This window comes from Coenobita brevimanus, chromosome 101, assembly GCF_032717465.1.
Source record: "Coenobita brevimanus isolate Jiangsu-jjx chromosome 101, ASM3271746v2, whole genome shotgun sequence".
Taxonomy (NCBI): domain Eukaryota; kingdom Metazoa; phylum Arthropoda; class Malacostraca; order Decapoda; family Coenobitidae; genus Coenobita; species Coenobita brevimanus.
The window spans coordinates 52,566,618-52,592,351 of record NC_137054.1 but is presented as its reverse complement, the minus strand read 5'-3'; the positions used below and the strand labels follow the sequence as shown (position 1 = coordinate 52,592,351).

The 25,734-nt window shown below is 42.7% G+C and overlaps 1 protein-coding gene across 1 annotated transcript in view; it reads right to left on the bottom strand.

The window, feature by feature from the left end:
• Nucleotides 1-328: 328 nt before the first annotated feature.
• Nucleotides 329-25,734, bottom strand: part of LOC145415034 (carbohydrate sulfotransferase 10-like) — a 68,887-nt gene continuing 43,481 nt past the window's right edge. Inside the window, exons 2-3 of the mRNA XM_080284452.1 lie at nucleotides 19,315-19,568; nucleotides 329-1,406 (exon numbers count right to left, since the gene is read on the bottom strand). Of these exons, the coding sequence (XP_080140578.1) occupies nucleotides 329-1,406; nucleotides 19,315-19,568 (1,332 nt within the window). The remainder of the gene's footprint in view (nucleotides 1,407-19,314; nucleotides 19,569-25,734) is intronic.

The window sequence follows — 25,734 nt, the reverse complement described above, 5'->3', positions numbered from 1 at the left end:
TACTGAACATGTAAGAAAATTAACCTGAACACATGTGTGTAGGACAGAATGATTATTCATTCACACGGAGCAAAATAAGGAATACACTACTTTCAGATTTACATTCTGTATTATTTCTTTATTATTAGTGTGGAGTTACAGTGAAGTGCTATTTATTACACCTGCGATGTACTAGAGAAGAGAGTAAAGTTGCTGCATCGTTGTCACTGCACAACTATACAAATAAGGTGATGGCCGAAGTACTGTACACTAGTGTACTGTAAAAGTACAATGATTCCTTATGTTATAGCGTTCGTAATCATGTAGAAATGGATTTCAAAGCCGTTCTTCATTCAGCCTCTGCCTCTTGAGGAGGCTGCCGACTGAAGACTTCGACTGGTCCAATATTGTTGCTGATCTTCGGCTGTGGGGCCCTCTCCCCAGTAAGGGTTCCACTAGGACTCACTTCAGCTGAGAGAATTTTCAGCTCCTCCATTTCACTCTCTTCCCTCTGTTTCTTTAACACTGCATTTTCTTCAGCCTCTTGCAACAAGTTTTGGAGACGATCTGGATTAGCGTGAGAAACTTCAGCCATGAGAGCTGGGTCTAATGCCTCCTCACCAGGCTTAGCATAGGCCATGTGTTCGTCCAGAGTGTATCCAAATAATTGGAAATCTAGCCTGTACTTTTTGTATAGTCCAAGGACCTGAGATAGTGTGAGTTCTGAGAAGTACTGTCTTCGGATTTCTGGTGTGAGGCGATGAACCACATAGTCAGTAGTATTCAGTGATCCTAACCCAGCTTTCTTCCACGCCCACTGTGCATCATACCACAGAGTCTCATAATGCATCACCATGTTGTATGCTATATGGCAGGGTGTGCAGCGACGGATAGTGGATTGCCATGCCTCCTCTGTATGGCGTGACTCGTGTTCAAGCAAGTAACGAACAAATTCCTCAAATGTAGGACCTTTGCTGGGAACAGGCGACTTGCGATAAGTATGAACAATTCGACGACCATAGTGAAGATATCCATTGGGGTTCCTCTCTGGGTTTTCTAGAACATGCCGATATGAGGCTAAGATCCGATCCAGTGGATGTCGAGCCACAAGCATTGTGACGGACTTGGCCAACACAACAGGATATTTCTCCCATGAACTCAGGTATGGGAAGTTGTGTCTGGCAATGACTGAAGGTGGCTCTGGCAACTTGTAAAGTTGCTGCTCGTCAAACTTGCCTGTGAGTGAGAGAAGGCGGCGTGACAGCCATTGCAGTCCTGTGCGAGCAGCTGGACACACTGCAAGATGATGCTTCTCAGATACAATAAGTGCCTGATAGAGTGGAGTCTTTGGCACTGATGCCAGGGCCTTTCTCTCCTCCTCAGTAATGTTAACAGTGGACTCACTCGACCATAATCCAAGGTTCCACCTGTAAGCAAAAACACATACTGTAATATGTAAAATGCATTATGTACTGTTGAACATACAGTATACTATAGCTTTAGCTTATACATTAGACTGAACTCCAAATTATAAGCTATTCCCCATGGCCCATTCAGTTAATTGTCACAGCTTACTACTGTTATTAGTGCTTGCTTTAGGATAGATTGGTGCTTTTTATTCTGATACTAACATGGCCTATACTTATGCAACATCTGCATCCAAGATTATTACACTCTGCCCTGTCACTTATTTCTGAAGGAATCCTCTTGCATATTTTTAATATTCATGACAACTTGATTTTAGCAAGTGCATGGTTTCCACCGACGAGGGATGTACGACCATAAAAGTGAGAGTGAAATGTGGAAAACATGGTAAGGTAACTAGCAATAAATTAATGTACTCTTAGGCAGGTATGTGGAAGGTATTAAGAATATATGGAGTGGAGGGGAAATTGTTGAGTGCTGTGAAGAGTATGTACGAGGGAGCTAGGGCTACGGTGCGAGTGGATGGTGAGCTGAGTGAGTTCTTTGCTCTCAATGTGGGACTGAAACAGGGGTGTGTAATGTCTCCATGGCTGTTTAATATATATATGGATGGGGTTGTAAAGGAGGTACAAGGTAGGGCAGTGGATGTGGGGGTGGCCCTAATGAATGAGGGTGAGATTTGGAAGCTTCCGGTGTTGCTGTTTGCTGATGATACAGTATTGTTGAGTGAAGATGAATGGGAGTTGCAAGGTTTGGTGAATGAATTTGGGACAGTGTGTAGGAGGAGGAAGCTGAAAGTTAATGTAAACAAAAGTAAAGTTATGGTGTTTGAGAGGAATGAAGTCACGGAGTGTGCAGTGAGGTTAGATGGTGAGGATATGGAGAATGTGAGTGCATTCAAGTACTTGGGTAGTGTGATGAGTAAGGATGGAACTTTGGGGGATGAAGTACGTGAAAGGGTACAGCAGGGAAGGAAGGTTGTTGGCACACTGAAAGCAGTGATGAGAAATAGGGAGGTGAGTATGGAAGTTAAGAAGTCACTGCATGATGGTATTGTGATCCCTACCCTGACGTATGGAAGCGAGGCGTGGACCTTGCAAGAGGGGAACAAGTCAAGAGTGAGAGCAGTGGAAATGAGTTACTTGAGAGGAGCATGTGGAGTGACGTGGAGGGACAGGTTGACGAATGAAGAAGTGAAGGAACGTTGTGGGGTAGATGTGGATGTGGTTGAAAAGATTAGGAGAAATACACTGAGGTGGTTTGGACATGTGGAGAGGATGGAGAATGAAAGACTGACTAAGAGGGTGTATGTAGGTGAGGTGGAGGGAGGGAGAGGGAGGGGTAGACCGAGGATGAGGTGGAGGGATGGAGTTGAGAGGTATATGAGGGAGGGGGGGGTGAGTTGGGGGGAGGGGAGTCAAATGGTGGGTGACAGAGTGACTTGGAGGCGTTTTGTTTGCGGCCACCCTTTGCGGGATTAGGGCGTCGGGCTATAGATAGATAGATATAGACTCTTAGGCAGAGAACTCGATCACAGATATGCAGAAACCTTTGATTCTCCCACTTCTGTGCACAAATTTCTGATTTCCATCCTTCTGAGAGCCCCTGTGTCTCGTGGAGGTGATGGAAGGGGTGGAATGGACAGGTGTCACAAGCATGAGGTTCATGCATTCACGAAGTACTACCGAGCTCTTTTTTTTTTTTTTTTTTTTTAAATCGACAGTTTTCCTTTTCATGAACCACGTTAATATTTTTACACCCTTGATAGTAAAGCCAGAGCAGGTGCTCTTTTGAGCGGGGCGCGCGCGCGCGTGCGTGTGTGTGTGTGTGGGGGGGGGGTAAGTAAATAAAAGTTTTTATCCGATTTGAACTCAATTGGTGTAATGGTTTAGGGTAGGCCAATGAGGACATGTTGCTGTTGCTCAACCACGGTCCGTATGATCGAGCAGACTCGTCGACCGCCTGCAGGTAAGCACCTGCCTCTGTGGGGGTGTCCCATGGGTTTCCTACACCGATGATGATGTGTCTGCGTTTTGGTGTGGCATATGCTGTGTAGTGCTCCATTTCGTGTGTTGCTGTGTGGGCCTATTCTGCAAGCATGGCACTTGTCATCTGTGATTCAACCCAAGCTAAGTTGGTACTTAAGGATGGTTGGATGATGTCCTGATCTAAGTCTAGGTAGGTTAACTCGATCATTTCTATTGAAGGACACCTCCCCTGGGCGGAGGGCAGGACAGGGTTTGCATTATATAGTCTTCCGATCGTAAAGTGATGCATAAAGTGAGTATGCAGGTGTTTCATAACTGTTAGTGGTAAAATGTCTGAAGGTGGGATGGTGTTGTGGAAGGTTTGATAATGTCGTGTGATGATTATTTCATGTGCCAAGGTGTGCTGTGTATCTCTGCCTTGTAATGTCAGGGATGTTGTGCATTATCACAGGTCTCTGCATTTGTGACTGTGTGCTGTTCATATCAAGATAGCTTCTAAGAAGAATTTTAGTTTCGTGGTGTAGGTGGGCTACAGAAGTGGTTTCAGTGTGGCCAGTGGCGATACGTAGGGCGTTGTTCTGTATGGTCAGCAATGTGTTGACCTGAGTTTTTGATAGGATGGAAGCCCATGCCGGGGGGGGAAGGGGGAGGGACATGGGACATTACTGATTCAATCAATCTAATGTACTGTTTGTAGAGTAAGGAGAGTGTTTCTTTTTGTTGCCCAAAGTCTACCCCTGTAATTGTCCAGGTGCTATGAGTCTGGGTGTGCACCACATCATGATGTCTTGTATGTGGTCCTTTAAAGTCCAGTGTCATACGCCAATCCAAGAACGTCAGCGCATGGGGTGACATTGTTACATATCATGTCAGGGGAGTACCTGTGTTCATGTATGCTGCTGCTGCTGAGTGTAGTGGCGAATCTGGCTGTTTTCCTCAACTCATATCTGTAGTGTGTCCTTGGTGTGTTGAGGCAGTCCTCCTTCCGTGTGCAGGCTGTGTCTTCAGTGGGGTGTGTGGTTTTTATGCCAATATCATCTGCATGTAAGTCTATGTTGGTAGGTGGCTGGGGTGTGGAATTATCATGTGTGTATAAGCTGAAGAGTGTGGATGAGAGAACGGAGCCTTGTGGCAGTCCTTTAAGGAAATTTCGTGTTCTTGATGGCTTGCCCTTGATTGTAATACTGTTTGTGCTTGTCTACCCGATAAATAGTTGGCAAGCCAGTGGTTGGGTTTGTCCTTCATGTTTGTGTTGTGTACCATGGAGATTAGCTTGTGTCAAGGGACGGCAGCAATGGATATACTATTGTCTATTGCTGCAAGAAGTGTGCATTATAAGGATGTCATGGAGTTGATGCCGCCAGATGCTTGTTGTGTGAGGTTGGTCTGTAAGGTGCTTGTAGTGTGTAATGCTCTCAGCCCGTGTTGTGAGGGAACAGGAGGGACATGAGGTGTAATCTTGTTAAGAATGAGGCATTCGGTTATCCTGAATGTTGTGCTAAGTAGTGTTATGGGTCTGTATGAAGATGGATATGTTGTGCACCTGGTTTAAGTATAGTGATAACGGTTCCATGTTTCCAAAAGTTGGGGATCCTAGAGGGTGCGTATGACCGGTTGCTGATGTTTGTGAGGGCCAGGATACTGTGAGGTCCTAAATATTTCAGGCGCAGGTTGCTGATACCATCCTACCCTGTGCTTGTATTTATTTATTTTTACTAATCTGTTCTGGAGTGGAGGGGGTTGCATTGTGGTCGAGCGGGAAGGACTGCTTTCCCGAGGGGACTATTTTCCAGACTCAGCGAGTGTTGTTAGATGATTTATGTTTGCACTGTGGTTCAAGAGCATGTTTATTTGTTCTTTTGAGGAAGGGAAATGTTGAGCTGTTGGAGGTGATGGCGGCATGGGTCTTGGAGGTGCTTGTTTGTGATTCAGTGATGCTGTAAAGTATTTTGTAGAGCCGTGAGGGATCTGTGGATGAACTGAATGTTGTTACAAAGGCCTCCCAGTTTTCAGTTTCCATTGTACATATCTCTCTGTTGGTCCAATTTAGTTCTCGGAGCCTTGCGGTGGTGTCGTGTGTGTGTGTGGGGGGGGGACGGATGTTGTGTTTGTCTCGTTATCTTATGAGGCGAGCGATCTCCGGTGTAATATTTGGGCTGCGGTGTCTTCTCTTGCCTCATGGAATGTGTTGTTTGTCTGCGATGATTATCATTTTGCTGAACTTTGCCATGTGCCTATTAATGTTGGTGACGGGTGTGTTGTTTAGTGTGCTGAAGTGTTTTCTGTTTCTTCAATGATGTCCAGTCTGTTTCTTGTGGTTTGTGTACAAAGACAAAAGTTGTGTCACGGTTTTGTCCGAAGATCAGGTTTAACACGTGGAACATTATGAGAACTTAACCACAGTTACAAACTCATGGTTAACTAGCCTGACATCCTTAAGCTTCATATCTGCTGATGATGGATGACGAAATAAATGAACCCATGAAATTCCGAAGCCTTAACATCGATTTGCGAAAATTACTGCGTCCGAGAGACGACAAGCAAGCCATAACTGGGCGGGCGACGATCGCCTGGCCTTTACATCTTCGGGTGGAATTACATTTGGCGAGCGAACGTTAACAAACGCTGCTGAAAAAACATTCCCAAACGTTAAAGTAAATGATCGCATACGCCCCCGTAAACTTTGGTTCATATCCCGGGATCTCAAATACCAGGATGTCAAGGGAAGAGAAGGCAGTTGTATGTACTGAAACTGTCAGCCATGAGCTATTGATGGACACGATGATGTTCCGCCATCCATTATAGCATTCATATAAGATTGTTCAGGTTCTATTACGCTAGCCAGATCGGCCGTGCATGCCCAGTATGTGCGTTCCTTACTGTAGTGTTCACGTTTCTTTCCCAAGTGTAACTCCACCCTTACATCTCACCAACATTCGACGTAAGCAGAACCTTAGAAAGGTTGATTAGGCGATTTCGGGAGGAAGGCATGCCGGTGAATGCTCATCGTTCAGTTCGTCCTATGTTGCCACACCAATACAGGACCAGAAAATAACCACAACGATGGCAGAGGTAGCACCTGTAAGCAGTGCTTACGCCGTATAGGACTGCACTTGAAATGAATGAAACACACGAATAGGCTACTTGTCCGTAGGTTTCGGTTTTCTTGGTTATGTGTTTGAACTCCAGCCTGTGGGATTCATTTCGCCACTCAAAACATTCGATTATCATTATACAGTAACTCAATCCTCTTACATAAATAGTTTGGACAACTTTGACAATAATGACAAAAATGGCAATCATTTAATTGTCAAATTAATGCGGTAATATAGAAGTTAAAATATTGAGATGGAAAACTCATTTCCGGACAGTTATTTAGCTAATTAAAATGCAGTGTTACTGACATGGCAGTAAAAACGAGAACAGATTTGAAACGCCTTATATATATATCAAATGAAAGATGGTTTTGGAGAAAAAAACAATATAGATTTGTTTCGAATAGTTACAAAATAAATGCTCACATCCACAGGCTCACCACCTGGAGGAAATGGCAACCATGTCAGTGCAAACAACCGTCTTTATGACAAAGCAGAGCGCACCAAAACTTGGGCCATTCAGCAGATGTTTTCACCAAATTTCATGACACGACGTTTGTCTTTGACTGTACGTGAGGCGTGATTACTCTGGTTCAAATTGTATTACCATGGAGACAATGAGCGGGAGATGATCTGGAGTGAGTTTGGGTTCCGTTCGCTGGTGGTGGTGAGTGCATATGATGGAGAACTTCTTCTTTTCTTGCATTAATGGCTATCGCACATATGTGGTCATTAAGCCCATTGTACGGACAAAAGACAGTCAGATACAAAAAGTCAAATACCGGTGTATATAGATATATATAGATATCCCATTGGCTCCCAGAGTTCCTGGGCGGGGGATTGTGCTGGCAGTGTACTAAGCGTACCGCCCTCCGCCTATCAGCTCAGGTCTCACCCTGAGGTTCCCTACTTTATTAACTTTTGAAAATTCCCAGTTCCGTCTTATATTGAGGACAGTGGGCTCCAATGGGATATATACACAATCAGTGACGAACAGTATGTGATGCCCGGGAAGGAGGGGTATGGTGTGCCTAGTGTCCATTAATCCGAATGGCAGTGGACCGAGAATCATTCGGATTATCAGACTTTTTTCGGATTTTTGGGTGGGACCCCTAACATTTAATTTCATGTTTAAACTAAAATTTTACCAAATGGATCACTCTTCATTCTTTCATAATACAGTATGACACATATTAACATTACATATTACACATTTTTTTTTTTTCCCGCAAGATATGGAAATTGATCACCTCAGCCCCATTGTAATGATTATTTTGTTCAATGAATTGCACAAGTTTATCAAGGTATACAGAAGCTTCCTTCCATGAAACTTCCATGACCAAACCGCTCGGCATTTCGGCGCATTTGGCGCCCAGTTTGAATTTTTTAATTTTGATTTTTTTTTTTTTTTTTACTTCTGGAGAAAGCATATGACAGGGTGGATAGACAAGGATTGTGGAAAGTAATAAGAATATATGGAGTAGATGGGAAGTTGTTGAATGCTGTGAAGAGTATGTATGATGGTGCTAAGGCTGCAGTGCGTGTGGATGGTGAACTAAGTGAATTTTTCTCTTTGAAGGTTGGGTTGAAACAGGGATGTGTCATGTCTCCATGGTTGTTCAATCTGTACATGGATGGGGTAATAAAAGAGGTACAGTACAAGGTAGGGTAGTGGATGTTGGAGTGGCTCTGGTGAGAGAGGATAGTGTTTGGAAACTCCCTGTACTATTGTTTGCAGATGATAGTGTGTTGTTGAGTGAAGACGAAGGGGAGCTGCAAGGCTTGGTGGATGAGTTTGGGAGAGTGTGTAAGAAACGGAATCTAAAGGTGAATGTAGGGAAGAGTAAAGTGCTGGTCTTTGAGAGAGGTGAAGTCAGTGAATGTACAGCGAGGTTGGATGGTGAGGAATTGGAAAATGTGAGTACGTTTAAGTACTTGGGTAGTGTGATGAGTAAGGATGGAGGTTTGGAGGATGAAATGCTTGAAAGGGTACAGCAGGGAAGAAAGGTTTCTGGTTCCTTGAAAACAGTGATAAGAAGCAGGGAAGTGAGCATGGAAGTGAAAAAGTTACTACATGACAGTATTGTGATACCAACTCTAACGCATGGAAGTGAAGCTTGGACGTTGCTGGAACGACACAAGTCAAGAGTGAAAGCAGTGGAAATGAGTTATTTAAGAGGAGCCTGTGGAGTCACATGGAGAGACAGGCTGACAAATGAGGATATAAAGGAGCGTTGTGGTGTGGATGTGGATGTGATAGAAAGCGTTATGAGGAATACACTGAGGTGGTTTGGCCATGTGGAGAGGATGGAGGGTGAAAGACTGACGAAGAGAGTGTATGTGAGTGAGGTGGAGGGGGGAAGAGGGAGGGGGAGGCCGAGGATGAGATGGAGGGATGGGATGGAGAGGTATATGAGAGAGGGGGGTGTGAGTTGGTAGAGGGGCAGTGAAATGGCGGGGGACAGGGCGACGTGGAGGCGATTTGTTTGTGGCCACACCGAACGGGATTGAGGCGTCTGGCAATAGATAGATAGATATATAGATAGACTTCTGGAGTTTTTGTCAGCTTTCTTCAAAAATTCGGATTGTTGAGATATTCGGATTATCAGTGTTCAGATGAATGGACTTTTACTGAATATATATATATATATATATATATATATATATATATATATATATATATATATATATATATATATATATATATAATCATCATCATCAGTCGTTTGAGTATCCACTGCAGGACCGGCCTATCCCAACCGAAGTGGGGACGATACAGCCAATGTATCTCCACCAAGTGGCTTAGGCTGTCTGGTTGAGACTGTATGTAGGGCGTGAAGTGCTTGTAAGTGTAATTGCTGTGTTGGAGTGACTTTGGATATGCGTGTAGTCTGTGAACCAAGTGTAATCGGCCCGAGCAAGCCGACTGGGTGCAAGCATACTTTTATAGTAAGCGACACTGGTTCAACCACAGCACCCCTTATGTCCGCCATGCAGTACGTGGTCAGGAGAACGCTCCCAAAGTTTTTTTACCCTGGCAGGGCACGAACCTTCGCTCTCCAGTGTGCGAAAATGCACTTTACCACTGTACCACAGAGGCTCCATATATAAATATATATATATATATATATATATATATATATATATATATATATATATATATATATATATAAAATTTTGATTTTATTATTTTTTGTGTTTATTTATTTTTTAAAAATATTTTCATATTTTTTAGACCGTACATTATTTATTTATAAAAAACTAATCTAAAGACCCTAAAACTAAGAACCTAACAGACAAATCGCTAATCTATACTAAATCCTAAAGAGACAAATAATTAAACCTACAGTATTGGTAAAATACCTCCACCAAGAGAACACCATCGACTGCAGATATGTAATGTCTTTCTACATTACATACCTGCACTCATCACCTGGTGATTGTCAGTCAAGGCACAAACTAAAATAGGGGACATCAATATATGAAAGGAAACGAGACGGGTCAGGAACATTTCCATATACGTCAGCTGTCGACCCTAATTAGGACAACTTAAACAAGATGGTATATTTACATAATACGTACAAAAAGTGAAGTACCTCGCCCAACAGACCAACATCGACTGCAAGTGCCCAGTACCTTTCTATTTGGCACACTTGCACTCATCAGCTGGTGACTGTCAGGCGAGGAACGGGTTTTAATGTAGGGGACATCAATATTAGAATTAGATCAGTCGGACGTAGGAACTGTTTCAAATATGTCAACTGTCAATCCTAATTAACGGTACAATATATACATATTTGCAGTCGATAAAAACCATAACCATATAGTAAAAAAGTCGCATCACTCTGATCAGTCCAGTCTCTCTCAAGAAAGCCATCAATTTATCAGTCATAACAATGTCCCCATCACCCAAGATGGTGGAAAGGGTGAAGGGGACGTCTGCTGCATCGCAGTAATTTATAAGTGAAGCAAGTTCTCGAATAAATCGCCAACAACGCAGGATGATATGACTGATAGATAACACCGCATCACAGATGTCACAGTGCGGTGGGAATCGTCTCACCATATTCGGATTCATACCAGTTAAAACGGTGGCATTAAGCCATAATCATGCCAATACTTTTTCCTCAAGGCGACTGGGACGATTGGCAGTATCCCAGTCGCCCAGGTACTGCTTACATGTTGGAATATTAAGTCTGGTCCACTGACCTTGCCACATAAGATTTACTGATTTCTTTCCAAGACAGAGACTTGACCGTAGATCACGAGGAACGTCCCAAGTCTCATTGAGCTCTACAGCCGACTTTGCAAGTAAGTCAGTCTGCTCATTGCCATAGATACGACAATGACCAGGCACCCAGGTCAGCGTGAAGGACTTGTCGCACGAATGCAGTTTATTAACAATGCGGCCCTGGATCTCATTAGAATCCGTAGTACAAGAAGCAATTGTCTGAAGGGCTGATTTGGAATCTGAAAAGATTACAAACGAGTTATGCCTTGAATTTATGGCATAGTCTATGGCTTTGTCAACTGCAAAAAGTTCGGAGGTAAACACAGATGTATGAGTCGGTAACCGGTACCTAAGGGAACATTCAGTCGCCCACACACTAGCACCCACACATTCACTCGACTTGGAGCCATCTGTGTACAATTGGTGGGACCCCAAGTGACGAACGATGATGTTACGCAACACGTGGTGGACCTCCGCCTCCGGCGCCTTGGTCTTTGGTGCTGGGAGCCAGGAAACATCGACAGTAAAGCTCGGCAGCTCTCAAGCGCTATATATTTTAACACCAACTTGTCAGTCACTGAGATCCACACCAAGCTCCTGGGTTAGTAAGTGAAGGTGAACGGCAAGTGGCCGACGGACCACCCTCATAAGATGGTGGTATTGACGCAGGGGGGTACAGGCCACATTGCCGATATTACTTTTCCTTGATGTTCGTATGCCATACAATAAGGCCAGGTGATCACAGCGAATATGGAGGGGAGGCACATTCACCTCCATTTCCATACGAGCTACACGGGTACACTGGACGGCTCCAAGACACATTCGCAAACATTTATTCAGCAACACATCCAATTTTTTCAACGTGGCATTGGATGCCGAGCCATACACCTGTGCGCCATAGTGTAGCTTCGATCGAATAAGGGACTTATACACCATTAATGATAATGAAGATTTTCTGTTGACACCCCATGTAGTACCCACTAGGTACTTGAGGACATTTAATGGTTTATCACAATGAGCAAACAAAATATTTGCATGAATTTTTAAGTTCATACAACGATCATAATGTATTCCCAAAAACTTGACAGAATTTTGAAAAGGTACTGCCTGATTATCCAAGGTCAAGCACAAATTAGGTATGTTACGATTAGTGAAAACTACAGTGGCACACTTAGGGACGAAAAACTTAAAGCCCCACTGCAAGGCCCATTGGTGGACGGAATCAAGGGCTGCTTAAACTCGCCCAGCAGAAAATTATGCATTATGGGAAGAGTGCCATATTGCACAACTGTCAGCATAGAGTGAGTATTTAAGATTCCTTGGGACGGGAGCTGATGACAGAATATCATTGATCATAATACTAAATAGTGTGGGACTAAGCACGCTTCCCTGCGGCACCCCGTTTTCCTGGATAAATTTATCCGATGTTACGTTACGGGGCAATTTGACAGAGAAAATCCTATCCCTCAAGGAACTGGAAACAAAAACAGGCAAATTTCCTCTTAAACCATAAGTATAGAGCTTCATTAGTTTACCGTGTCGCCATGTCATGTCATAGGCCTTATGGATGTCCAAGAACACCCCTATCATGAATTCTTTATTGGCAAATGCCTCTGCAATACAATGCTCCAAATTCACTAAATGATCTAGTGAACTTCTGTATTTATGGAAGCCACATTGTTGATCATTTAACAAATTCTTCGACTCTAAAACAAAAAGGAGCCTATTGTTTACCATTATTCCATGACCTTACATAGACAAGAAGTCAACACAACAGGACGAAATGAAATGGGATTCATAAGACGACCAGCCTCTTTGGGTATCGGTACAATGTACGCAAAGTGCCATGAGTTTGGGAACGTTCGAGACCCCCAAAGCTCATTGTACAGTGCCAACAGCTTCATCAGGTTGTCCTGATTAAGATGCTGGATCATACCGTACGTGATGATACCTGGTCCAGGGCTGGTGTCCTTACAGGATTTAAGGGCAAGGAGCAGTTCATCTGTCGTAAACTCTTGGTTGTACGGGGAGTCTACGTTTTCTGTGACAAAGTCAGCCATGCGTTTATGATGTTGGAAACACAGGTCATAATTGGCTGAGCTACTTATATGAGAAAAACTCCTGGCGAGGATGTTAGCAACGTCCACGGGATTGTCATAGATGGTGTTGTTCACCTGCAGGGTGTTCACAGGGATGTTTGGGCATTTATTATTTAATATTTTAATAGTGGACCAGACTTTAGTGAGTGGAGTTGATCGATTCACCGTGGAAACAGAGGACTGCCAGGAGTCACGTTTCGCCTTTCTAATTATTCTCCTTGCCTCAGCCTATGCCTGTTTGTATGCAATGAAATTCTTCTCTGTAGGCTGACTATCAATACTCCTGTATCTCCTATTGCGTTTCCTTAATGCTTGTCGGCAATCCGTCGTCCACCAATGTGCTCTATGCTTCACATGAACTGTAGAAGTCTCGGGAATAACAGCTTCAGCTGCGTGTTTTATGGAATTGGTTAGATTTTCGACCTTAACATCTATGGTCTCCCCAGATATATGTACTAAATTGGCGATCCTTGAGAAGGATCCTCAATCTGCTTCTTATAGTTAAATTTTGGGAGTGGAGGGTCCGAAACAATGTCGCGGAGTCGTCGTAAGGGTCCCACGAAAAATCTTGATGTATACCTGGGAAGGCCAGAGATAAGTCAATGGCCGAAAAGTTACCAGTACGATCATCTACACGAGTCGCTCTACCATCGTTCAGAAGACAGAGGTTGGACTGTAATATTAGGTCGGCTACTTGGTCCCCCCGACCATCTACCCTCAAGCTACCCCATCGATAGTGATGGGTGTTAAAGTCGCCCATCACTAATTTATTCCCATGCAGATGTTCAAATAGTGAAATCAAAGTATCACTATCAATGGGGCCATGTGGTGGACAGTAGAGAGAGCAAATAGACAGATACGTGTTATTAAATTGTACTCGCAGACGACAGCTTCCAGAGTAGAATTTACAATAGAATCACTTCCGTTTGTGGGTGTGATTTGTGTGTGTACATGGCAACTCCGTGACCTTCATATCTTCTATACGAGTGGTAGTATTTGAACTATGGAGGATCAGGGTGATACACCATGCGCACCGCCTGTAAACAAATAACGTCTGGCCTGTGTATAGAAAGCAAAATTGCTATATTGTGTAATTTATTCCTATGAGTCCTACAATTCCATTGTAACACAGCAAATGTGATGGTTTAAAATTTACGAGGGTGGCCAGCATGCTTAGTTTTTTTATGACCCTTGCAACCAAGCGAGTGGCTTTCCCGGTGCTTACTGCCGGAAACCTCCATATTTTCGTCAATAACTAGGCTCCCAGACTCCATCGAGGGAGAGCTACCCTTTCTCTCCCTCACTGGACCAGGAGCAGGAAGGACATAAGGACGTGACTGTTTCGTGAGGGTGCTCAGTTAATCTTATCAGACTGGTTGGACTTTGGTTTTGGCCGCACCGACCGCGAAGGAGCAGCGGCAGCCTGAGAGTAGGAAGTAACGACAGGGATGTCTGTAAGAGAGTTGGAACGTGCAGGAGGGTGAGACTGAGAGGTAGGGCATGTGGCATGAGAAGCAAAGGTAAGGTCGGTCTGTGTCTCCACGGTGCACGTCACGGGACGGGACATAACGCCGATGCACAGGAGACATTAGTCTTGGGAGTTGCATGCAACTCCTTCACCTTCTTCCTAGCATCGTAGTAGGAAATGCCCTCAGTCGCCTTGACTGTGCAGACCTCTTTTTCCTCCTTCCATTTGAGACAATTCCTCGAGGAAGTGTGGTGAGCTTCCTTGCAGTGAAAGCAATGTACAGTGGTCAGCAGAATGTCCTACAGCCGCGTACTTGCCACACACCAGGTTGGAAGCTTGACAAGCCGTTTCATGATGCCCATAAATCTGGCATTTTGAGCAACGAAGGGGATTGGGAATGTACGGTCCGACACTGATAACTTCATATCCAACTTTCACATTAGGAGGAAGAGATACTTTTCCGAAAGTCAAGATTACCGTGGCTGTCGTCGTCCTTTTGCCTTCCTGGATATGAGTGATGAACCAGGCATCAATTACATCTTGCTGAGCAAGTTCACAGATGATGTCGTCCTCTTCCATAACCATGAGATCCCTGCGGGTGATAACACCTTTGCAGGAATTAATGAAATGAGGGATCCTCGGCTCAGCACCATAACAATGAAATTTCCTCAGTTTCATCAAATCCTTAACCTGGGATGCGTTTGCAGTCTTTACTAGATCTCCACTAGCAAGTTTTTTCACCTGTTCTGCTTCTCCTGTACATTCTATCACCTTCTTGATAATGAAGGGATTGAGGCTGGACAGGGGAGCAGAACCAACCGCAAGCAGCAAAACAAAACAGGCATTTTTTACACCAATGTCTAGTGGAGGCCATGTCCGGGGCTGCTCAGTCTGGGGGCAGTATGTCCGTCGACCAGTCGAGTCGTCAGGACATGGGGGGGGGGAGCCAGTTGGGGCATCCGCCATAGCAATCACTTCCCCCTCGTGGGGAAAGTGGGAAGAAGGAGAGAAACGAAAAAGGGACAATGTACCCAGAGAAGAAACACTTAGTCTGAGATTACCCTTTCAAACCACTCCAGGGAGGCCCGACCGTGTCGATTCACACCCCAGAGCGATCAGTGGGGAGGACCGTCCGCGGGTGAGTAAGCAAAGACAATCTCAGTAAATAGATATAGACACCTACTATATCTCTATAGGGCTGGGAGGAAAATTAGGACTAGCTAACCTAACTTTTATTGTCGCTATATACAAAACTAATGTGGTGTCGTATGCACGGAGTGACTTATGCTGGAAGTTACCGTTCCACTCAGTGCGCATGCGCTGAGTGCCCTTTTAGCTACTGTGCCGAAAGTGTCCGCATGTTATATCAAGTACTGAGCCATTTATCAACAACATTTTTTGTGAAATACATGTGTCAGTGAGATAGTTGGATGTCTTGTCGACCTACTGGTAACTACAGGTCAATATATAGATATATATAAATAAATATATGGATGTTACAGCAGATTGTGAAGTCAGTCATTTCGTGAATAAAGGTTAGTTTAGTTTAGGTTTATTTAGGTTAGGTTGAGCCAGGATAAGGTTAGGTTAGGTTTGTTTAGGTTTGGTTAGGTTAGATTAAGAGTTAGAGAAGGGCACGGTAACTTCCTGCATAAAGTCACTCCGTGCATATGACACCGGTGAGGCAGCCCTGCAGCTACAGGAGAGTTCAGCACACGCCCGCTCTCTCAAAGACCATCAATCAAAGTCCCGAGAATGTAGTACAGACTATAGCAAAAGAAATGCACCCTAAAAGTCGTTGCCAGAGGGCGTTTTTGTCTCGAGTTTGGTGTAAAGATTTTCTTTTGGACTACGCTAGATGGTTCTCCTTAAAGTCTGACCAGTCAGTGTTGCCAGATTATTTACACTGTGGAATGTAGAGTGCACATTTGCCCATCACCATGAAAAATAACTAGGGCTACAAGAAACAGTGGAAATAAAATGAGTGAATAACTTAAATAATGGGGCATCTGATTTCTATCTCATCAATACGACGTAGTCTTCCTTACTGTTATACACTCCAAGCAGTTATATTTAACTTGGCAGATTGTTTAAGCTGAAATAGTCATATGAATATATATATGTATACGGTGTCGCCGGTGGAAAGGGCAAAACTTTGGGAAATAATAGAAGAGGGAGTTATAACAATTGCAATATATATATATATATATATATATATATATATATATATATATATATATATATATATATCCCATTGTATCCCGGGGGTGCTGGGCGAGGCATGGCACTGGGTGGGTACTTGCACCGCCCTCCGCCAATCGGCTCATAGTCGCGAAGCTCATAGGTCCCTATCGGAGGGTTCCCTACTTTATAAAGACTTGAAAAATCTCAGTTCTGTTCAATATTCCTAACACTGGGCTCCAATGGGATATATAATATATACTATATATATATATATATATATATATATATATATATATATATATATGTATATACTGTACAGTATATATATTCCATTGGGGCCCAGTGTCCGGAATATTGGACAGAACTGGGATTTTTAAGTTTTTACAAAGTAGGGAATTCCCAGGTAGGGACCTATGAGCTTAGCGACAATAAGCCGATAGGTGGAGGGCAGTACGCTCAGTACCATCCCAGTGCCATGCCTCGCCTAGCACCCCTGGGATCCAATGGGTTAAATATATATATATATATATATATATATATATATATATATATATATATATATATATATATATATATTGTTACATAGCCTATGATTTCATCATCCTTTGTATAATTCTAACGTACAGTATGCTGCATGTTTGATCACGAGCGTGTTCTACCTCATTCCCCCCTTCTCTCTTATAGTAGAGTAAGTCGTTCTTTCTGTTGTTCAGAGCAGGATTGTCAACTCTTTGTCCCCTATGGCTTCTTTTGCACGTCCTTCTTACAAGTTGTATCAAGCTCTGCCGGCCCCTATATAATGAGCTCAGTCTCTGCATTAATTGCCACTTAGATCTACTCCTCATTTTGCTCACATCTCTGTCCTCCCCTGTACAGTTATTATTGTGAGTGCTCAGGAAGTCTCCAGCCATCTAGCAGCTGTGTAATTTGAGTATAAGTGTTATTACATTTTTCTTGTACTGTATAGCATAAGGTGTTAATTCGTAGGCCTGGTGAGGTTTTTGTGATTCATGTGTTTTGGGTGTAAGCCATTATTAATAATATTTTGTATCTGTAATAATATCTCTTGCATTCACTGAGCATTATCCGGTTTTCTCATTTTATCAGGGCTGACTTAGATAAATTTACTCTTGTTAATTTCGTGTTAATAGAGGTTATTGCAGTTAACCATATATTTAACCTGTTTTTTGCCATTGCATTATCCTTATGAGTCCTGAATGTTTAGTTGTTAGTTTGAGCATTAAACTTTAACTTGTAATTTTACCTAACTCTTTGTTTTGAACCTGGTACTTTGCGGGACAGTTTTCTCTGTTCCGTAACAATATATATATATATATATATATATATATATATATATATATATATATATATATATATATATATATATTCCAGAGTGGTTTCATAAACTGAATACAATCGCCTGGTGGCAGCATGTATAAATTAGTTTCTACGTCCCCGGGTTGGGTTCTTAAATAATAATAATAATAATGATGACAATGATAATAATAATAATAATCATAATAAAAATAATGATAATAATAATAATCATAATAATAATAACAATAATAATAATAATGATTATAATAATAATAATAATAATAATATTATTATTATTATTATTATTATGATTGGCATGAAGTAATAGAAGAAAATGATTGTCATAATCCTTAGTTATTTATCTTACCTAACTTGGTGGGAGGCTTAAGAGGTTAGCTAAAGAATAAGCAAATTCATTTGAGACTTCGAGGTTACAGGTCAACAATGTCATAAAGCTAAGTAAAACTTCTCGGAGCAAAATCAACTTAGCAATTTTTCTCCAGTACAGGCCAGACTTGGGGGATATGTTGACGGCCAGGCAGGACTGAATTATTGGTTTCTATTATGTGATCAAACAATCGAAGGTTAGGGTAACAGATACAGGTCAAAGATCATACGACGTGTCTGTGGGGTGTACAAAATAAAGTTTAAAAATTTTGATTTAGGTCATTCCTGATGGGTGAGTAGAGAATCAAACAAGAATGTGACTTATTGTTCTTGAGAGAGATTGGCTTAAGATGAAAATCACAACGCAAGTTTAACGTAGCTTTTATCAGATGTAAACTTCACATGTACTGTACAGGTCGTTGTTAAGCTGATCTCTTTGATCGAGCAGACCAAACAACCATTTGCAAGCAACCGCCCCTGCTAGGCCATCTTGTGCAGTGAAAGCTATTAAGCAAAAATTACATTTTGATAACAGTTAAGGCCAAGACCTCAGGAAAATATCAAATTTTAAAGTCACTGGAAAAAGCTCATGTAGTTCTGAGCTGAACTGAATAAAAGTTGGTGGAAGGGTAAAGAGTTTGACGAGAATGAAGTAATTTGATTTTGAGAGTAATCAGTTGAAGGTTCTAGCCACAGGGCAAAGTTAAACATTGGGTCCTAAAACAGCCGATGGAGGCGGGTGTTTCACTCTCTGAGGGGTTGTTATTGGTGGAGTTGTTACAGCGGAGATGATGATGATGATGATGACGATGATTATATTATTACTATTATTATAATTATTATTATTGCAGCAGCAGTAGTAGTAGAAGGAACAGTAGTAGTAGTAGTAGTAGTAGTAGTAATAATACAGTAGTAGTATCGTCTGTTTTATCTACTGCCAGATGTTCAGTCCCCGAGTTCATTCAGGGTGAGTTCAGCTTACTCGCCTTCAATCATCTTTAATGTGAAATTTATTACAAAAATTATCGCAATTTTTATAAATGACGCTTCTATTACCTGCGATGCAGATGTATAAATTCTTCATAGAGTACTTTAAATTAACTGATGGTACTGCAATGTTAACTACCCAATGGCCCCTTACCTGGTACAAGCCTTATGCAGCAGTTGCAGCCGACGCTGCTGTTCCTCCTCCATGACCCGATGTGGAGGTGGCGGTGGCGGTGTAGTGGTGGTGGTGGTGGTGGTGCTGCGAGTCGTGCGGGATCGTTGGCTGTGGTTTATGGCCCCGCCCCGTCCACCCACCCTTGCTCCGCCCCCATGGCCAGGACGGCTTACAGGTGAAGTTAGTTGGCTATAATGCCTCTGATGGTACTTCTGAACCTTTGTCACAACACCCTGCAACAGTGCATTGTATGTTATCTTGTAGTCAACAAACCTCCGTTAGTAGTTTTGGTTTGAAAATGAAATTTGATTGAAAAAAAAAAAATGAACTTTGTGGTTCCATATCATATATTGGGAACGACTTTATATATATATATATATATATATATATATATATATATATATATATATATCATACGTTGGAAAACTTTGTATATATATATATATATATATATATATATATATATATATATCATACGTTGGGAAAATTTATATATATATATATATATATATATATATATATATATATATATATATATACTGTATATATATATATATATATATATATATATATATATATATATATATATATATATATATATATATATACTGTATATATATATATATATATATATATATATATATATATATATATATATATATATGTTACAAAACGACTTATATATATATATATATATATATATATATATATATATACACACACACACACACACACACACATTCGGAGGGCTCTCGCGTTTATTTGCTGTTCTAGTGTAACGTTGTCACCTGGATTTTTTGCAGCTAACCAGTAGGAGCCCCCACAAACTGGAAAAAGATGCCACTGCTCACCAGATAACTTAATGTAAAATGCAAAAGTGGGGTCAACTTGAATTACCCTCTGTTATACAATTTTTGTGGTACTTTACTGAAAATAGGATTTTTTTTTATTTATCTACATATAAAACTGGAGAAAAAATGGCATCTTTATCAAAATATAATAGAAATGGAAGGTTGCATCCATCTCAGTTTAGGGACAGTCTACATGTGATTGTTCCATCTCAGTTTAGGGACAGTCTACATGTGATTGTTCCATCTCAGTTTAGGGACAGTCTACATGCGATTGTTATGTTGCCTGAGTATTGATCACTGTCATGTTTTTGGGTGGTGAATGTACATCTGTAAGGAAAAATTGTAAATGAGTATAAACAAATTGTATCTTAAACAAGAAATGAAGGAAATATGGTGCTTAAACAATCGAAGATCGTATGAACCCACTGAGCTCATATGGCATGGGTAGCGTGACGTAGTTTGTGCTCCCTCCGCCAGGGGCCCAGGGTGGCGCTGATAGTGTGTATACACCACACCTGACTCCCGCGCCTTTTGAAATTACCCGATGATTACGGAAAATATAGTGTCATTATCCACAGTGCAGGTAAAATATATGTGGAAAAATAGATGTAGCAGAACTGAGATTTTTTCTCAAAGCAAGAAGAATATCATGCCTTTAAAAATTCGGGTCGGCCAATCTCTGCCCCGTAAGATTTCGGCTGTACAATTCTTACTATTATTAAATGTATAATGGACAGACTCATGTCAGGATTTGCCAGATGAAAGATTACGATCTTTGGAAACTGTATGATATATTTCTCCAACAACTGAGATTCATAACATTTGGTAAAAATGTGCTGAAAGCAAAAACACACAATAATCTTTCATGTTTCTTAGTAAACTCCATGGAGATCTTTCCAGCGTAAATCTCATTTAGAGCATCAGCAAAACATCTACGATGAATATAATACTGGTATAATGTTTTATGCATGAGTAATAATCCCGATAGAAATTTTTTGAAAGGAAAGTATACCAGCTCTTAGTGGGTAGTGACCCCACGCAATTTAGTGATACGGCGAACACTGGCAACTTTCAGGAGTTTATAGGGGCTCCTATTGATCGTGTTATTTGCAGCTCTGGGACTGGAACCCAAGTTGTCCGAACGCAAGTCCGAAATAATTTAGTTGTACCTGTGGGCAAAAACTTCTACGGAGATCCTTTGCCAGACACCAGGAGCAGCGTTTTTTTGGGCAAAATGTGATCGCTCTTTAACCCGCCCCATCCCGTCGACGTATGGGTACGTTGCAACGATCTGCATTTGCCAGTCCCAGCGACATACCGGTACGTCGTGCAATTGCAATGTGCATAATTTTGACAATTTTCAAAATTCGCGCTTGATTTGCGGTACGTACCCTCGCATGACCTTCCCCTACCTGCCACCAGGCGGGGACACTCGGCGACCCCGCGCGACCTGCGCTAGCCCACCACTCGTCCACTCACCTGGTAGCCACAGTCCTGCTCAGACATGGCTAAGAGAGGTCTCTCAGACAGCGAAATTCAAGTCGCTCTGGACACCTTTACCGGCGACAGTGATTCCCCACTGGACGACGAGGATATGGACAAGGATTACGTGCAGCCAGAAGAGGAAGAAACCACCAGCAGTGACGAGGAAGTTCTGTCTCCCACGAAGCGGCAGTACATGACTTACCGTGCTGCTAGAGAGGGGCAGCAGGCAAAGAAGGCACGTGCAATATCCTATCCCTATCCACAACGTGATTTGGAACCAGAATTCGAGGATGAGGACGAGGATGAGGATGATGACGGAGCCGTGGGACATGCTGCCACGTGGTATGGACGTGAGGTGATAACACATCGTGGCCCAGAGCGCACACCACGTCGTATGAGCAGGTATGGGCCTAGCATTTTGTTTGGGGAGTTAGGAAATCAAGTGGAGGGAGTGGGGAGTGAAAGGGAAAGTCCAGGGAGGATTAGGGAAAGTGAGAGTGACGTGACTGAGTCATTGCTCTCCCTACGTAGTGTGAGGCGGCGTAGTGGATCACGTGGGCCAGTGCGGGTGCATTCCTTATCACGTGGGGTTGTGAGGGAGGGGGAAGGTGGGGAGGAACCACTCCAAAGCACGTCTTATGCTCCCCAATATCCCCTAACACGTGGTCGAGCTAGGGTGCGTGAGAGAGCACTTGGTGTTGTCATGGAGGGGGAAGGTGGGGAGGAACCACTCCCCAGCACGTCTTATGCTCCCCAATATCCCCTAACACGTGGTCGAGCTAGGGTGCGTGAGAGAGCACTTGGTGTTGTCATGGAGGGGGAAGGTGGGGAGGAACCACTCCCCAGCACGTCTTATGCTCCCCAATATCCCCTAACACGTGGTTGAGCTAGGGTGCGTGAGAAAGCACGTGGTGTTGTCATGGAGGGGGAAGGTGGGGAGGAACCACTCCCCAGCACGTCTTCTGCTCCCCAATATTCCCCCATTTCATCCCCACAGCCCCCTAACGTTCCTCAAGGCCGTAAGGTTAAGGGAAAGGGAAAGGGTAAAGGCAGAAGGAAGAGGAGTGACAGTGGGGAAGCCCTCCGCACTCCTCCCCGACCTCCCCAACCAGGATCTCCTCCCCACCCAGACGAAGGCGGTGATGGGGATGATGGGGACGAGGGATTTGTGTCGTGGAATTGGGAGGATGGGAGTGATTTCTCCCCTTATTCACCCCTTCACTGAGCAGGGGAGATCTGGCTGCATTGCTCCAGGAATTCACCGTAATTCCACCAGGTTGGATTTTTTCCACCTGTTTTTCAGTGAGGCATTTGTTGATCAGATTGTATACCAAACCAACCTGTTTGCAAGCGCCCAGCGCCTAGAGTGTGAAAGATTGGGAACAAGGAGTAGGCATTCTATCATCTATGATTACCCTGTCTCCCTTCCAGAAATGTTCTTATTTTTTGCCCTGGTCTTTTTGATGGGTATTATACGAAAGAATAGAATTCCTGCTTACTGGACTAGGGACCCTGTTATGTTTACCCCAATATTTGGTCAAGTGATGAGCCGTAATCGGTTTCAACAAATTCTAAGTCGCCTCCATTTCTATGATGCTCATGACCCTGCAAATGCAAACAACACTGATAAAATGAGGCGAATTAGGTTGGTCTTTGATCACCTCAGGCAAACCTATCGTTCCTCATTCTATCCCTATAGAGACCTCGTCATAGACGAGAGTCTCGTGTTGTGGAGAGGCAATATTTCATTCAGACAGTATATACCCAGCAAAAGGCACCGTTTTGGGTTCAAGATCTTTGTTATGTGCAACTGTAGGACTGGATACGTGCAAGACATAGTCTTGTACACCGGTGCACAGACAGACATAATAGAAGATCGAAGTATTGGACTGTCGGGAGCAGTGGTAAAGACGATGATAGAAGACTACCTTCATCGTGGTCACGTTCTCTACCTGGACAATTGGTACACTAGCCCTCTTCTCGCTCGTTATCTTCACACGCATGAAACGGGAGTCTGTGGAACCGTAAAGGTGAACTGGCGTCACATGGCCAAGGTAGGGCGGAAACTTGCAAGGAATGAGGTTGTCTTCTTCAAAGCCAACAACATCCTTGCAACTATGTGGAACCACAACAAAGAAGTAAGCCTCTTGTCCACGGTTCACCGCCCCTTGATGCACCGTACTGATTCCGTAGATTACCGCAGCGAGAACAGGCGTCGTGTTTGGAAACCTGAGTGTGTCATGGATTACAATATAAACATGCGCCTCGTGGACCAGTCAGACTCCATGATATCGACGGTAGAGTGTGCCAGGACCACGATGATGTGGTATAAGAAACTGTTCTTTCACTTGCTAGATATCACTGCTCTGAATTGCCACCACCTTCACGCCATGACAACAGGAGTTCAGGAAACATTTGAAGGGTTTGTGAGGGAGCTCACAAGAGAAATCTTTGCAAGGTATGCTGTTGAAAGGCCCCAACATCGCACCCGCAGTACCCCTATTGCACAAACTCCTCTGAGAATATCCGGCCGCTATTTCCCCACTCCTATCCCTCCCCAGCCAAACAGACCTAGGCCCCAACGCAGGTGTCACGTGTGCAATATTTCCCAGGTGAGACTCACGACACAGAGGAAGGACACCCGCTATGAGTGCGTGCAGTGTGACGTGGGTCTCTGTATTCACCCATGTTTTAGTGAATATCACACGTTGATGCAATTTTAGTATGGTGTGAATGCGAAAGGACGCAGAAATTATAAGGTAAATGCGACAGATAGACGCTCAATGAAATTATCAGTCCTGTTGATCTCCAAATATTAGTATAAAGTGCATACGGGTAGAACATAAGTGCAAACATTGTATGTAAGTATATAAATCTGCCCTAAGTTGAAACTTACATAGCGAGGGTTTTATGATGCGATATTCTGTCGCTCAGTGCAATAAATACGGTCCGTAATTATATAATTATTATTATTGGAAATTCTTACGGGTATAATATAAATTCAAATTATTGTAAGTGCTGAAATATATTCTAAGTCAAATATTCATAGCGTGTGTATAGAGATGCGATTTCCTGACGCTCAGTTGAATGAATAAGGCACGTATTAGTGAAAATAAAAGTCAGCCAGTGGTAAAGTGTGTAATATATGTGAAGAATTAGTATATAAGTGTGTAAGTATTATGTTGGTCGAAACATTACTTGCGAGGGTATTTTCATGCGATATTCTCACGCTCACTTGAATAAATAATGGCAGTAAGTATGTACAGTGCATTATAGGGGTGTAAACGTGTGTAATGTAAGTGGGAAATTATAATTGGAGTGAATAAATAAAGTAGATGATGAAACACGAGTGTTTGAGATCGTGGTTGCTACGTGAATATGCGCTAGCATATCGCTAAATGCCCTCGTCATGAACGAAAATAATTGAAAACCTTTACAGTGGTGGAGGAAACGTTCTATGTAAAGGGGAAAATAATTGGAAAGTGATAAAAAATTTGGTATGTTGAAATACGAGTCATAGCGAGTGCGCTTACTAAGCTGATGTGCACTATACTTATGCTGCATGTCATCATAATGAATGAAAACATTTGAAAACACTTACAAACAGTTGTAATTGGTAAAATGTCATTGAAACAGAAGTATACAAGTAGAAAAAATGATAGGTTGACTCATACCAGACATAGCATGTTACGACTCGGACCAAACTCGCTATGCTCGCGCGATGGTACAATGCTTATTTTTCATATATATGTGTCTGAAATCCATTATATTGTTACTGTTATTGTTTATTAGTTCAAATTCAATAAATATAGAGGTGTTGTGTGTTGTTTCTCCCATTATTCCTTACCACAGAAAACGTAAGCGCATATCCTGCCCATTACAGAACACCACATCTGCCTGGGGGGACCGCACCTGTACGGACCACTTCTAGACCGCGGGAACCACTTTCTTTGTGATTTTCCTTCGTTTCTTAACCTAAGCGGAAGTTTTAGCAAAAAAAATTTTTTCCAAAAAGGCTCGGGACTGGGGGATGTCATAGGTGCGGAAAACCTCGGGACGTGAC